We start from the raw sequence: 15,216 nt of genomic DNA on the forward strand, positions 1-15,216 counted from the left end.
CATTACAGCAAGGGGAAGTACAGTACTGGGGCTCATAATCTTCCCTGCCAGCATGTGTGACAGACACATTTTTTTAACAAACACATTTTATTAACAGTTACACATGACTTTTTTTTTTTCCCCCCTCTTCTTCAGTTAAAATTACTATTATTTATGTACATGGTACCCCACCGCCCAAGGGCGCCCCGTTATTTACAGGCTTTATTTACAGAGTAGGACTAGCAGCTGGTGAGTGCCTTCTCGAGCTTGAGCATGTCCATGGGGGCAAGTTTGGCAACCTCAAAGAAGACCCTGAAAAGAACACGTTTTCTTAGAGCTCACCCCCAGCCCTGACACCCATTCACCAGCACTCCTAGCTCCCCACAGCACCCCAGGGTGTGTGCTGGTGGCCCCCTGTGATGGGGACAGGCCCGAGACAGAGTCCATGACACTCACCTGTGTGAGTACTTGCTACGCACGGTGTTCAGCTTGTCGCGGGGCTGATACGTGAGCAGGAAATTCAGCCTCTTCACCAGGGGATGCAGGTCCTGGGCACTGTACCCACTGTAGTATTCCAGTGTAGGGGTCTGCAAGGGGACAGCAGGGCTAAGCTGAGTCGTCTCAGTGACGAGACAGCCATCATCTTCCCTTTTCCAGCCCCCCAAATGTGATCATAGCCCTAGAGCATCATCCCACCCACCGGTCCATCGCCCCCCACATCCCCGAGGTGTCCCCCGAGGCACCTCAGCAGGGACAGGGGATTAGGCAGGCACTCACCCAGCCCCCAAGGTTCTTCATGGTAAGTGCCAGCAGCAGGCAGCTGGCAGCCAGCTTTGAGGGGCTCTCACGGGCGTAGTCGTACTCCTGCAGTGTCATCTCGCAGAGGAAGCGGGCCAGTGTCAGCGTCTCCATGGTGGCACGGGCACACTGCAGCCAGGGGCAGGGAAAGGCTCAGCCTTTTGAGCAACGCTGCTCCCCTCCCCAGCATCTTTGAGATCAAGAGTGCTGGCCCTGGGGCACAGGACAGAGACCCCACACCCTACCACAAGTCAGCATCCTCAACCCTTATGCCTCTTGAGGGGGCTGGACAAACCTTCCTTGTTGCCAGCTGGGAGCCTGAAGCCCTGGGAATGCCCATCACCACCCCCTGGAGCCACCACAAGGGGTGCCTGGAGGCACCTGGGTGCCAGCCCACCCTCCAGCTGCACCAACCTTGGCAAAGCGCCGCAGGAAGCGGTAGGGGATGGGGATGTTGATGTCGAACTTGAGGGTGCTGAGGATGCTCATCTCCATAGCCAGGAGCTCCTCCCGCTTGTAGGCATCATCACAGATGTAGAGGAAATCATCCACGCACGGTGGGCACCGCTCCTGACAGGGCATAACTGCTCAGCACCCCAGTGGGGGCTTATTCTGGCTCCACTCAGGAGATCCCACCCGTCCCACAGACCCTGTCAGGGTTCACATGCTGCTGGACCCCACAAGGACTGTTAAAACACCCCATGGGGCTTCTGTGAGGTTTCTGCTGCCCCAGCCCTTAGCTTGAACTGCATGCTTGCATGAGGTGAACTCGGGTGTCCTGAGGGGCTCTGCAGAGCAGAGTCAGGTCTCAGTGACCCCAGGAGACAGGAAGACGCAACATGAGCAGCTCTCAGGGCAGTGGCCTGGGACCTGGCCTTCTCCAAAACCCCACAGGGACCAGAGAGGCACAGCCCCTTCTGCCCCTGCTCCCCAGGACAGTGTGGAAGGAGTTACCTCGAATTTGGAGGCAATGAGGATGGCAGTGGAGCCGATGAGCTGCAGCTTCTCCCTCATGCTCACCACCTCCACCAGGTAGTGGTCCACCAGCTTCACAGCCAGGTATAGTGTCTCATGGTTCAGCTCAAAGTTCTCCTGTAAGGATGCAGGTGGGGGGCAGGACATGGTATCAGGCAGAAGCCGGGCCTACCCTGCCCCCTCAGCTCTCACAGGGGCCAGGCTCAGAGGGAGGGGCGTAGGCTCATCCCTAGCCCAGGGAGGGGGAAGATCAGCTCTGTATTGGAGATGCTCACAGGAGCTTCTGCCAGCACACAAAGGTCCCATGTAACAAAGGCATCGTGGGGGGCTGTTCTGCAGAAGGCCATGGCCCCTCACCTGCACCTCCACCATCCAGTCCACGAGGATGGCACGCATGTCCCCAGTGATGTCCGGCTGTTTCTCCATGTAGTCAGGAAGCATGAATTTCTCCTGCCAAAGAACCAGCTATCAGAGACTGGACAGATATCCCCCCTCAAACGAGCCCCTTCCCACCCCGTGCAAGCCCCCACCAGGTGCTCAGAGCCTCTGGGCAGTGGGTGGCCCTGCCCACACAGTCACCCCTTCCCTGGACAGGGCTGCCAGCCCCCTGGACAGGCATTGCCCACCTCTCTTTCCCGCATGTATTCGAAGATGTCCTTGGCATACTCTGCACTGGCATAGGGGTCACCCAGCTGCTCCTTGTCGATGTCCTCCACTGCTGGTACCTGTTGGGACAGAGGAAGCACCAGTAAGAGGGGGCCCTTAGCTCTGTGGGTGCTGGTCACCCCGTCAGGGCAAGACTGCTGCCTCTCTGCACTCCTTTTCCTACCTGCCCTCATCATCCTGCAGCCCCCCTGCCCCATTCTTTCCCATGAGAGAATTCTTGGATGAAGATGGTGGGGGATTTAACCCCCCTCCCCAGCTTCCCATCACACTGGCCCAAGCCTCTCCAAGGTCCAGAGCACTGCCTGGTGCCCTGTTGTCACCGGTGGCAGCCACAGACCAGTGCTGTGAAGATGAGCCTGGGGCCATGCTGCAGTCCAGGGTCCCTACCCTCTCCTTGGGGGGCTTCAGTTCCTGCACAGGTACCGGCTTCTCTGGAACAGGATCCACCTCAGGCTCTGAAGGAGCTTTTGGGGGAGTTTTCTTCATTGACCTGGGCAGGATAAGAGTATAAATCATTCCTGGGAGGAGTCCAAATCTCCTGGCAGAAAGGGGCTCTCCAGAGCCCCTTGCTGCTTCAGGAAGGGGCTAAACCACTCCTAAAATATCCCCACAGAGACTCTTAGAATCATTTAGGCTGGAAAAGACCTTCAAAGACCAGGAGTCCAACTGTTCCCTGTAGCACTGCCATGTCCACCACTAAACCACATCTTGCAGTGCCACATCCATATGGCTTTTAAATCCCTCCACAGATGGAGATTCTAGAACTGAGCCTGTACCAGGGCTGGACAACCCTTTAGGGGAAGAAATTTTTCCTAATATCCACCCTAAACCTCCCATGGCACAACTTGATGCCACTTTATCTCCTGTTTGCCACCCACATCTGGCTCATGGTCTCCATCACCCAAGGGAAGCCTCTGCTACCACTTGTTCTTCCCTATGGGACAAGTTTGCAGGTGGTACCCACTGCCCTGCAGCAACCCCCTTGCCCACGGCTACTCACTTTTTCAGGTTGATCTCGTTGTTCTTGGCCACCCCTAGTGTGCCCTGTGCCTTCTGTGCCTTGGGCGGTGCCACTTTCACGGCCTCCTTCTTCCCTGCCACCACCTGGTTCTTGCGAGCCTGTTTGGGTCAGAACAGAGGGATACAGGGGCTGCACAGAGGGAAGCGAGATATGCCCTGCAGGGAGACCTCTCCTCTTGCTAGTGGGGCATGGGACATATCCCCACCTCCCGTGGGGGGCTTCCAGGGGGCAAAGCCCCCATCCTCACAGAAGTACTCACATTGGTGATGTCCCCAAATGCAGACCTCTTCTTGGGCCCACCCTGGGGCGAGGATGAAGATCTCTTGGCGTAACAGTTCTCTTCCTGCAACAGAGGCTGTTAGAAGGTGGTGGTCAGCTGCCCCACAGGAGCTCCCCTCCCACCCCTGGCCTGGCTCAGGACTCACCTTCTCAGGGTCAACATTCTCTGCTGTGGGGCCCACCTTGCCTGCCCGGGTCTGCTTGGTGGCCAGCATCTTGGCGTTGCGCGGCAGCGGCGTCCTCTCCCTCGGCAGTGGTGTCCTCTCCTTGGTCCTCCGCGAGCAAGCTGGGGGCAGAGCAGGGTGTGAGGCTGCTGTCTGCCCCCGGGGACACCCTCCCCCCTCGGGGCAGAATAGGGAGGCATTTTGTCCCTCCTGGGGGGTAGCACAGCAGGGACTGACCCCCAACCCCTTCCCTGAGCATGGCAGGCAGGTTGTGCCCCAAGACAAGCCCAGGTAGGGAGCAAGTCTGGCTGCGGGTGCACCTCCCAAGAAGGAGAGAACATGCAGCCCTAAGACTCCCACTTAAACTCCCTGCAGGGATGTGGGGGGGGGGCGGGGAGGGGGAGGCAGTTCCCAGCTTCCTGCACCCCAGAGAAGGATGCAAGGGCTTGTACTCCCTCGGAGACCCCCTCTCCCTTGCACCCCCCGGGTGGTCTCAGTTACCCTCACTCCCCTGCACGCACCACCCGGGGATGCCAGCGTCCCCCACTCACCTGCCCCCTCCCCTTCCGGGATTCCCCAATCCACTGCAGCACATCGGGGTGCTCGAATTCTCTGCTCACCCAACCCTCCCGGGGTTCCCAGCGCCCCCCAGAGCCCCTGTACCCACCCTCAGCCATTACCCGTCCCGCACTCCCCTATGCCCGGTACCCGCTCTCCCCCATACCCGTCCCACACCCGTTCCCGGTACTCGCTCTCCCCCGTGCCCTGTACCCTCACTCACCCATGCCCGGTACCCGCTCTCCCCATTACCCGTCCCACACTCACCCATGCCCGGCACGCTTTACCCCATTACCCGTCCAACACTCACCCATTACTCGGTACCCGCTCTCCCCATACCCGTACCCACACTCACCCCATAGCCGGCTCCAGGCCCCCTCTCTCCCATTACCCGTGCGCTCTCTCCCCCATTACCGTGCCTCTCTCTCCCATTGCCCGGCCCTCTCTCACCCATTGCCCCGGCCCTCTCCCACCATGCCGACCTCTCTCCCCGTGCCCTCAACTCACTGCATGCCGGCCCGCTCTCCCCCATACCCGGCCCTCACTTCACACATGCCGGCCCGCTCTCCCGCCAACCGCGGCACCGGCACTTTAAGTAGCAGTTCGGCAGCGGCCGACCCCACTGGCCGAGCTTCGCGCAATCAGCGCGGGGCGGGGCTGGGCGGCGGCCAATCGGCGGGGCGCGGACGGATGCAGTTGTAAGGGGCAGGGCGGCAGGGTTTAAAATTCAGGCGGGGCGGCCAATGGGAGAGCGGGCCCGCGGAGGGGCGGGGCGAGCGGCCGCTGAGCGGGCGGTGATTGGTGGAGCGGGCGCCGTTTAACTCCCTCCCTGAGGGGCCGGAGCGGTGTCATGGCGGGCAGGCTGGCCGGCGTGGGCTCGGCGGGCCGCCGCCGCAACTTCGGGGTATTTAGCCTGGAGAAGAGGAGGCTCGGGAGCGATAGACCTTGTTTATCGCTCTTTACAATTCCTTGAAAGGAGGTGTAGCGAGATGGGTTTCGGTCTCTTCTCCCAGGCAACCAGCAATCCTTTGGTATAATCCCACACCCATGTGCTACTGTTGCTGGTGGGGCCAGTGAAGCCCTGGCCAGGGAAGCACTCCAGTGCCAGCATCTGAGGGGATTTAAACCTGCCACCCAGGGTTCATGCAGGCAGGATCAGGCACACGGCTTGGGCTGTGTGCAGGCAGCTCTGCCACGTCTCCAGCAGAAAGACCTGGGACATGGACAGCCAGGAGCACCAGAACGACTTTGGGGTGCAGCACCGCTATGGGGTGCTCACAGGGCCAGTGGGGGTTTAAACCTGGGTCCCACTGATCTTGGGTCCCTTCAGTTCCCAAAACTGGTTCAGGGCTGCTGCAGCTCCAGCCCACCGTGTGCCCTCCTTGGCCACTTGTCCTCTCCAGCCCCACCTATCCCAGTGTCGCTGCCGCTGTCCCTGGCCTGGGAGCTCTCTGAGGCTTGCTTGCTGTTGTTCTGGGATCCCTGTGGGATCTAGGCGCCTGCCTGGATCCTTATGCATGTTGGGGCAGTGTATAGCCCAGACAAAAGTATGAGTTGGATGCATACTAGCCAGGCAGAGCCAGGACAAATCCCACCGCCAATGGAAACACGGTGCATTGCCCTGTGGGGTAAGATCCTCAGCCAAAACCCCCATCCAACTCTGCCCATGGCTCTGTGGGGGCTGGGGTGAGCTGCCTGCTTTGGGACAGGTCTATGTCTGCCTGTCCTGCCCAGGCTTGGCATGGGGAAGCCGGCTTTTCCAGTCTCCACAGCGCTGCTGTGCTGGTGCTCCTTGGGAGGCTCTTGGGAAGCCCAGCCCTGCTGCAGGGGCTGTGACTTGCACCATACGAGCTGAAATCCCCCCCAGCCATGGGGGGTATGGGAAGAAAGATGAGGGGAGCAAGAAGTGCAAGGTGATGACGTGGGTCTGCAGCAGGAGCTGTGCCAGCTGGCACATGGAGGGAAGGCTGTGATTCTCAGCCCTGCCCATCATCAATGGATCTGGGGGCCGGTTGGAGGTGAAAGCCCCTCAAGCTCTCCTTGGGCTCTGGCATTTCCTCAGCAAACACCCCAATCAGGTTGGATGCAAGTCCTTGGCTCCCCCCACTAGGTTCTGCTGTGTGCTCGCTCAAGAGTATCTGTGCCTAGTGTTGTCCCTATTGTGAGGAGAGCTGCGTCACTGCTTCCATCCAGCTTCTTCCCACAGCACCACAGAGCTGCCTTTCAGAGCTGGAGCAGCCCCCAGCCCTAGCCCAGCTCCCTGGCACTGCAGGGCTGCCAAGAAGCCCCTCTGCATGGCATCTGGAGACCTTAGCTCCAGGATTGTTTACCAGACAGGGAGCCTCAGGCTCAAGAGAAGCAGCAAGGACAAGGAAGCATCATTCATGGAATCCACACAGGCTGCTTCTCCCCCATTTCCCTTCCCCAGGCTGAAACCTTATCCTTTCCCATGATAAAACAGGCCCAACTTGTTGCTCCCCATGGCCCAGTGCCAGCACTGGTAGAAGCCAAGGAGCTGCTCTGCACAGGGAGGGCTGAACTTTGCCTCCTTTTTCTCCTCTTTTCACTACTAATGGCCGAGGTCAGGGAGGGACATTGAGTCCAAAAGCTGTTGCATTTATTTATTGGAAAAAGCCCCAGCAAGTTAAGCCAGGGGCTTTCCTGACAGTGGGGAAAGCACGAAGGAAAGCACAGAGCAAGGCAGGGAGACAGAGTTCCTGAATGCCCTCAGGGAGGTGAGAGCCAGTGCTGTGCTGAGCTGCTCCAGCCCAGGGAGCAACTCCCCCAGGGCACCAGGGCTGCATGGCATGCACCTTGGTGGAGCTGTGCTGGGTGATGCCCCCTGTGCTTGCCCACCTGCTCCACCTGCATCCCCACCATGTCCTGGCCATTCCTGCCTCTCTATCTACGCTCCTTGAGTACAGGATGTGTTTGCAGCACCAGGGGTGGAAGCCAGCACCCAAGGAGAAATGGAAGCAAACACCCTCAGAGGGCTGAGGGTGGGCTCGGCTGAGCAGGGTTAAACACTAGAGCCACATGATGCGAGCCAAGAACAGGGAGGTTAGCTTAGGGTTAGCGGCGTGTCTGTGGCAAAGGAGCCATCCCACAGCCCCTCATCACAACCAGGGACCGCATCTCACCCCCAGGTTAGAGGTTTCCAGGCTGGTGGAGTAGTGGGCTGATGGATACACTGGAGCTGCCGTGACTCTGCTGCGGCTCGGGATGTGCAGTCACCTCACGGAGCCCAAACTCTTATGTCTCTGATGTCGGGTCCCACTGCTGAGCCTGCACCCCCTGCTGCTCCCCACCCATTTTCTTCCAGTCCTTATTTGGTGGCTGATTTGATCTTATGGATGGCATACGGGCTGGACTCCTTGGGCATCCAGATCTCCTCCCCGCCGTAGCCCTGGTGATCCACGGCTCCCTCCATGGCTGCTGTCAGCTCAGGGCTGAAGATGCTGTCGGTGGCCCGGTAGGTGCGGGTGAGGCGGCGGAAGGAGGAGTCTGAGGAGCTGTCGTCAGGAAGGTCTTCATCCTGCTCATCCCGCAGCTTGGTCCTGCCCAGCTCCGAGCTGCTCCCCAGCTCTGGGTCTTTGAGAGCCTCCCCCACCTCCTGCAGGAAGGCTGTTTTGGGGCTGATGATACACAGCAGCAGCATGAGGCCTCCTGAGACCCCGCAAAGAAAGTAGAGGCCGACTTTCTCTGGGACACCTGAGGGGAAGAGCAAGGAGACACACCAGGGTACAAACTGCTCTGCAGCCTGCAGGTTACCAGTGCCTGCAAACCCCCTCTGCCAGGCATATGGGAGTAAGAGGAGAGGAGCAGGGATGCCCTCAGCATCCAGGCTGCAGGGGTAGGACAGACCCTGCCCCAGTCATCATGGGAGTGGCACTCAGAGCCTCGTCAGCACCCACCAGTGTCCCAAAATGTGCCTTTTCCCATAGAATCCCTCCCTTGGTATGTGGAGAGGCAGAGCAGGGGAAGGAATCATCTCTTCAGGAATTAAATGAGTAATTTCCTCTGGCAAGGGAAGTTTTTGCCTGCAGAGAGGTGCTCTCTATCAGTGCCTGCAGACAGGGCAGGAGGGAAGGAGACCAAATGGGTAATCTGGCCCGTTGGAAAGATCCACAGGCAGGACCACAGCTGCACTGCAACTGCCGACGCTGAAGGTCCTCAGGCCTTGTTCAACCCCTGAGCTCCCACCGTACCTGTCCACCCCAAACCCAGCACGGGTGCTTGGTGCCCACCTCCCTTGCATGCCTGGAGGGGTCTGGGGTCCGGCTGCCTCTGAGATGAGCCCTGGGCTGAGCTGGGGCCATCTGGGACCTCAGTCACCCCCCAGCCTGTCCCGCTCCCCTGGGTGCTGCGTGAGACCCGGGGAGGGCACGTACCCCAAAGGTGGGCAAAAGCTGCCAGAGAGCTAGTAAAAATCATGCGGTCTTCCCGGAGCCTGGAGAACCTGGGCCCTTTGTACCAGCCACCTGCAGCGACAAGGGGGCGCAGGCTGAGACACGAGGTGCTCCTGGCTCCTTGTGGCCCAGCTGCCTGCCCTGCCTGTCCTTCTCCACACCACGCTCCATCCTTCATGGGGATGACTCCGCAGGCCCTCCTTTCCCCTGCTCCCAGCAGACCCATCTCCAGCCCCTCAGCCATGGGCATCGACCAAGGGGTGGCTTCAGCCATGGGACAGAGATGCTAGGATGGAGCTGGTATAGGGACACAGACAGGCCATGGAAGGGCTGGTTCCCCCAAGCATGGACATGGTACCACACTGCCTGTGGTGTAACCTCCCTCCCGCCACGTTACCGTGCATGTAGTCCGAGAGCAGGAAGGGATCTGAGGTGTCAGGGCCCACCTCCTCCAGCAGCTGCTTGGGCACTGCAAGGAGAGCACACACCAAACATCACCACCCCGCTCCTCCCCAGCAGCCCCTGCCTCCCTGAGGAGCCCTGTGCTCCTGCCTGCCTGGCACGAGGTGGGCACAGCAGGCGCTCTGCCGGTGCCCCTGTGCCCCCAGCTCCGCGGGGAGCTCTCACCACAGGTGTAAGAGACTCGCAGCTGCTTCTTCATGCCGGGGAGGCACGGGTCCCCAAAGGTGGCCTCGTCAGCAGCCACGGTGCAGTTCCCCTTGCGGTGGCACTTCTTGAACACCCTGCGCAGGGCGTCTGGAGCCAAGCACTCTGCAGAGACACGAGGCATGGACCCACAGGCAGGGCTGCCTGCCCCTGTCCACCAGGCACTGGCCAGCTGGGGGCCAGGGGCACAGGTACAGCCCAGTGGTGTACTTGTGCCACACTCTCTGCATGGCTCCTGGCCCCATTTCTGTCTCGAACCATTCTGGCATACCTATATGGGGTCCTCCAGTATTCAGGGCATCACACTCGGGTTTGCCCCGCAGGAATCGTCCATAATTTGCAGAATAAATGGCCAGGATGGATTTTGGTCGGCACTGCAGCCTAAGCTTGTCATTCTCACACACGGTCTTGATCCGATGGTTCCCTGGGGAGTGACACCGCAGTGTCCCAATGCATCCTGAATCAGCCGCAGCCCCTCCCTTAGGCCAAGGGCAGGGTTGGAGGAGAGCTGTGAGGTACAAGAGCAGCCCTGCTCTCCTCCTTGCCCCTTTCTGAGCAGCCAGAAAGAGCCCATGCAGACCCTGCTCCACCTCACCTGGCCGGCACTTGTAGGAAGTGATGAGGTACTTGTGTGTCCCAGGGCACGGGTCTGGCCCAAAGACTTGGCTGTGCAATGAGAACTGGCACCATTGCTTGTCCTGGCACTCAGCCAGCAGCTTCTGGGGAGCAGAGGGAAGCAGGCGTGAGGTGGGTGTGGAGTCCCGACGCTGTGCTCACCTGCATCACCAGGTGAAACAGCCTCTCACCTTACAGTGGTCTCCCACGGCTACTCCTGCCTGCCTCCGATGCGACACCCTAGTTCCAGTGCCTGTTCCCGAACTAGTTCCTCCTGCTACTACCGTGCTGGCACTCCAGCACCACACCACGCTGCACATCTGTAACATCTGTACGGGCGTGTGCACCGACACTGCCCCGTGCGCTCACGTCCCCGCGGCCCCTGCAATGCCCCCGCGCAGCCACAAGGTGGGGACGAGGCTTCACCCACCGGCCCCCGGGTCCCGCCGGGGTGGCCGCTGTCCCCTCCCTGCCCACGCAGCCGAGCTGCGGGTGTGGCAGGAATCCCTGGGCAGCCCGGCCTAGGGGGCTGTGGTGCTCCCTGCCCCTGCATCCACCTCCTTCCCGCAGCAGCGGCCCCGCAGCGGAGCAGAGGCTGCCGGCGGCAGGGAGAGGTTTGTTCCGACCCTCAACCCGACGCTCGCTGCCTCCTTGCCCGAGGATCCCAGCGCCCAGAACGGAGACCCTTCTCATTTCTCCTTCCCCTCCTCTGTCCCTGTCCCCTCAGCCTAGCAGAGGACTGAGCCTCCCCTTGGTCTTCGCTGGCTGCCAGAAGGGAGATTCACAAAGGAAACACGATGTCCCTTTGCAGGTGTTGCCTAAACAGAGCTGAGGCTCGGCAGCAGCCCTGCTCTCTGCCCTCCAGACATTCCTGCTCCTTCAGCAGCAGTTGGTATTCCAGCCTCGTCCCAGCACGGTCCCCTGGCTGGAGCGGCTCCACCCCAGTGTGAACCAGAGCTACACAGACCTGCTCTCAGACCTGCCCCTTGGTCTAATGCCTGTGCCAGGCTGTACCTTCCATCCTGCAGGGAGGGGGACCCCGACCTGTGTTTGCAGGGTGCTCCATGGGGCCAGCCTGGTGCCATGCCAGCATGGTCTGGCTCTGCACTTGCAGAGCTCCCGGGACATGCAGGATGCCAGGAGGGGATCTATGGCTGGAGCAGGATCAGGCAGCAAAGCCTTGCGAGCTCCCAGAGCAGGGAATTGGCCTCTCAGCTCTTTTCCCCCTTCTCCAGCTCATTCCCTTTCCCTGCAGGCAGCTGCAGCCTCTGGGTTTGCTGCAGGTTTGTGCCAGCCCTAGCAAGGAGCTGGAACAGGGGTAGAAAAGCAGCACATGAAACCGAGGGACCCAGGCATCAGCTTTGGGGAGATCCCTTCCCTTTCGTTCTGCCAACCTCTGCTTTCCTACTCTCTCCATCGAGCAGACCCCCTTTGATCCACTTCATTAATCCACTCCCTGGGAGCTGCCAGCACGGACAGGTGCTGCTTGTGGCTGGGGAAGAGCCGAGCTCTGTGCTCACCCCAGGGGATGCACCCACAGAGCTGAGCACAGCACCTCGTGGTGTCCTGTCTCGCTTCACGAGCCCGACACCGTGGCTGCAGCACTCGTCCTCTCCCGGGACCCAGCCCCAGCTGCCAGGGCTTTCCCTGAGCCTGCTGCACCCTCAGGACACAGCAGTGCCTCCTGCCAGGCCCCACTCCGGGGCCCACGGCAGAACATCTCTTTCACCCTTATCTTCGAAATCTGGGAAAAGGGCCCCGCAGGTGGATGCCAATGCTGATGGCCACAACCTCCCTGGGGCAGAGGGAGGCTGTGTTGCCTGCACGCCCAGCCCGAGCAGGCAGCTCAGCGATGTGGGGACAGAGGGCTGCGCAGCCCGGCCCTGGGACCCTCCCTTACCAGGTGGGCGGTTCCCGACGTGCACTCTGTGCTCTCCTGGGAGGCGTTGCCAGGGCTGGGGCAGAGGTTGGTGCTGGGCACACGGCGCCCGTAGAAGGCACCGAGGATGCTGATGGTGGTTTTGCGAGGGCAGACGATGAGGAGCTGCTCTCCATCGCAGGTGTGAGCAGTGTGGTTCTTCAGCACCTTGCGCAGGTACCCTGGAAGGGGAAAGCGGGGTTGGCCCTGGCCAGAGGAGACACCAGGACCGAGGCAGTGGCAGCACTTGGGCTCCCGAGTGCTGGTGGCAGTGAGGACGTCTTGAGCTGGGGGTGAACAGGACCAGAGCAGGGCAGCAGCAGAGAAGATGGGCTTGCAGCAAACCTTCCATACAGCACTGCTGCCAAGGGCCTGGAAAGCAGCCTGGAAGAGCTGAACTGATTAGCAATGGGAAGTGACAGCTGAAGGCAGGACAACAGGTCAGAGAAAACACATACGGGAGAATCCCATGAGGAGCTGTCAAGTGTTCAGAGAAAATCGGGCTTTTATGGAGCCCTGGTGGGGGAACACCAAGGATAAGCCAGGGATGGTCCCCCAGTGATGATCTCAGAGTCAGGGTGAGGAGGGTGTGCTCTGGCACAGGTCACAGGTCTGTCACAAGTCAAGCCATGAGCTGGATGAGAAAAGGGTCCAGCAGCTGCTGCAGATTCCCACAGATGGCTGGGTTGGTATGGATGATTATGAGCCTGGCCCCAGGTCCCTGCTGGAGAAGCCCAGTGCATCTGTGTGAGCCATTCCTGGCCCACAGCCCTTCCAATGGGCACTGGCTCTTCCCTCCTTGAATTCCCATCATGGAATGCTTCTCTCTTTCAATCCTGCCTAGTCACACACCACTAACCCTCTTGTTTTCCCTGCAGGGAACAGTGAGGTGGGACTGTCCTGCCCATCCTCTCCAAGGGTTTAACATGCAGAGATCAGCTCTACTTGGCATCAGCTGTGCTGGGTGGGCGAGGAAGCTGTTTTAGTAACAGCTCTGCAAGTTGCCAGGTGCTCTGAGCAGGCACTGATTGCTGGAGAAGGCTGAGGAAGCAGGAAAAACTGACAAAAAAAGCTATGAGCAGGGCCCTGAGTGGAGCAATTTGTGTCTTTGAATAAAACAAAAGCAAAGGGGAAGCATCATTTTGAGGCTGGCAGGTGGGGACAGGGCAATCCGGGGCTGCTGAGTGGGTCACAGACCCCAGTCCCCAGGTGTGGAGTCTTCAGAGGGACTTGCACTCCAGCCCCCCCTCTAGAGCTGGGGCCTGGGGCAGGACATGAACCCTGTCCCCCAGCCCCCAGTGTGTCAAACTCCCCCAAACCAACACAAGAAGGTGGGAGCATGAGCTCCCCCCTCTCTCCCTCCGCAAACCAGTGCCAGGCTCAGAGGCACAAAGGGCCCCTTTCACCTTCCCTGCTGCCACTAACCCTCTGGCATCTGCAGCCAGAGTCACTCCCTGGGGAGTCAGTGGGTGCAGCTGGGAGCTGCCTCTGGCCCGGAGTTACTCTCTCCCTTGACATTTCTCCTCACAAGCTGAGGTGAATGAGCGGGAGGCCCAGCATCCCACAAGCAAGCCCTTGATTGCTCCTCTGCATGCTGGAGGAGAAAGGAAAGGAGAAGCAGAGGAGGGTGGATGGCAGTAAACAAGGTGTTTTAGCCAGGTCGAAGCTCCAGTGCAATGCAAAGATGCTCCCTGGATGGCACAGAGCTGGATTTCTGCCCCTTAGGGTGCAGTGCCCACGAAGAGCAGACAGGACAAGCTCTGTCCAGTGATATGGTTGTCCCATCTCACTGGATGCTGGGGGCTGTGAGGGGCACAGGGCCCTACCCAGGCTGCCAGCCCCCCTCCCCTTCATCTGTATCCCCTGCTACAGCCCCACACTTGGCAGGAGCCAGGCTCCCCTGAAGATTCCAGACCCACCTGGGCCTTGACTTCTGCCTGGCACTGAATCCAAACCCACCTCCCCCAACAGTGCTGGAGGTGCAGCTGCCCAAACCCCCTGCTGCTGGGCAGCCCCAGGCACAGAGGGCTCAGCCAAATCCTGGGGATGGTGGGGAACTCGGGGAAGAAATAGGAGAAGAAATGGGTTTCCCCAAACCCCGCCCTGCCCTGCTGTCAGCACCTGGCTGGCAGGACCGGGGGTTTGTATTTTAAAACCAAGGCTCAAACAGTGCCATGAGGACAGAGGTTTCTCCATCACACTGTTTTGGGGCAGTGAGCAGCTGTGAAGATGATTTTTTTGGGGTGGCACCATGGCAAGGAGGCTGCATGCAGACTTTGCAAGTGATTCTGGCGGCCCACTAGCGTGGCTGACACAGTTCCTGGTGCTGTGGTTGTCCTCCTCACTGCAGCCTGCCCTGCAGCATCAGGCTTTCACCCACCCAGGCTCGGTAAAGCACAAAGAAGGTGTGCGTGGCTGTTCCCAGATGATCCCTGGGGAATGCCTGGTGCCCAGCCTGCCCGCACCAGTTCTGACAGTTCAAAGTGCTGGGGCACAAGAGATCCCAAATTTCTGCCTTGGCTACATCTATAAGGCTCACCAGCAAGGCCCTAGGGAAGAGGCTCTGGCCCTTACTGTGTCTTGTGCCAGGGCACCCTGCAGCACCCCCACTCACGGGTGGTTTTGGCTGGGGCTGCAGCCATCGGCTCTTTCCAGGGACCAGGTACAGCTTCAGCCCATCTCTTCCCTCCACTTCTCAGAGCAGGGAAAGCACGACAGGCAGCCCTGGGTGTTCCACACACTGCCCAGCACCGAGGGCATGAGCATCGTGGTTGGGGGGGGGAGGCGGGGCTCAGCAAAGCTCAGGGACTGGCTTGATGTTTTTTCCTTTGCCTTTCTGCCTCCAAACTGTCCGAGGGAGCACAACAGAGCAGGGCAGCCACTCCCTCACACACACCGCGGCTCTGGGACGTGTGCGATGTTTTTCAGATCACAGGCCTGCGCGGGGATAAAGAAATCCCAGTGTTTTGGGCAAACTCCCTCTGGCTTGCCCCGGTTTATAGCTCACTTGCCCCTACCCCACCCACCTGCTGTCGCTTCGCCCTCCCATCACACCGGCGCGGTCCCAGCATCCCCCGCCTGCGCCCCGACTCACCGGAGAGCTCCGGGCTGGCCTCCAGACCCACGGCCAGGCACAGGAGGACCAGGATTGCTGCTGGCCCCACCAGC

The 15,216-nt window shown here is 60.0% G+C and overlaps 2 protein-coding genes across 3 annotated transcripts; both read right to left on the reverse strand.

The window, feature by feature from the left end:
• Positions 1–89: 89 nt before the first annotated feature.
• Positions 90–4,717, reverse strand: CCNB3 (cyclin B3). Of its 2 annotated transcripts, none has more exons than XM_018083330.2 (12): positions 4,708–4,717; positions 3,865–4,004; positions 3,699–3,782; positions 3,419–3,537; positions 2,806–2,908; positions 2,379–2,477; positions 2,110–2,202; positions 1,732–1,869; positions 1,192–1,347; positions 757–906; positions 436–566; positions 90–291 (listed from the first exon to the last, which is right to left on the reverse strand). In XM_018083330.2, the coding sequence occupies exons 1-12, from the start codon at positions 4,709–4,711 to the stop codon at positions 219–221; spliced, it is 1,290 nt and encodes a 429-aa protein (XP_017938819.1). In that variant the 5' UTR covers positions 4,712–4,717; the 3' UTR covers positions 90–218. The 2 variants fall into 2 exon arrangements, with proteins under 2 accessions (XP_017938819.1, XP_008919057.2); XM_008920809.3 differs by having other exon boundaries at positions 2,379–2,480.
• A 2,343-nt stretch (positions 4,718–7,060) lies between these two features.
• LOC103754910 (protein eva-1 homolog C) lies at positions 7,061–15,215 on the reverse strand (the record flags this gene model as incomplete). The annotated part of the gene is made up of 8 exons (XM_025896163.2): positions 7,061–8,151; positions 8,832–8,921; positions 9,247–9,318; positions 9,477–9,620; positions 9,787–9,939; positions 10,111–10,234; positions 12,031–12,230; positions 15,143–15,215. Coding segments are annotated over 8 exons (1,242 nt in total), but the record flags the coding sequence as incomplete, so codon positions are not given.
• Position 15,216: the final 1 nt, after the last annotated feature.

Source organism: Manacus vitellinus, unplaced genomic scaffold (assembly GCF_001715985.3).
Source record: "Manacus vitellinus isolate BGI_N305 unplaced genomic scaffold, ASM171598v3 scaffold_62_pilon, whole genome shotgun sequence".
Taxonomy (NCBI): Eukaryota; Metazoa; Chordata; class Aves; order Passeriformes; family Pipridae; genus Manacus; species Manacus vitellinus.

Coding starts and splice junctions, on each gene's coding strand:
- CCNB3 (XM_008920809.3), bottom strand. Junction 2,203..2,378: donor AATACATGCGGGAAAGAGAG/GTGGGCAATGCC, acceptor GTTCTTTGGCAG/GAGAAATTCATGCTTCCTGA. Junction 1,348..1,731: donor TCATTGCCTCCAAATTCGAG/GTAACTCCTTCC, acceptor ATGCCCTGTCAG/GAGCGGTGCCCACCGTGCGT.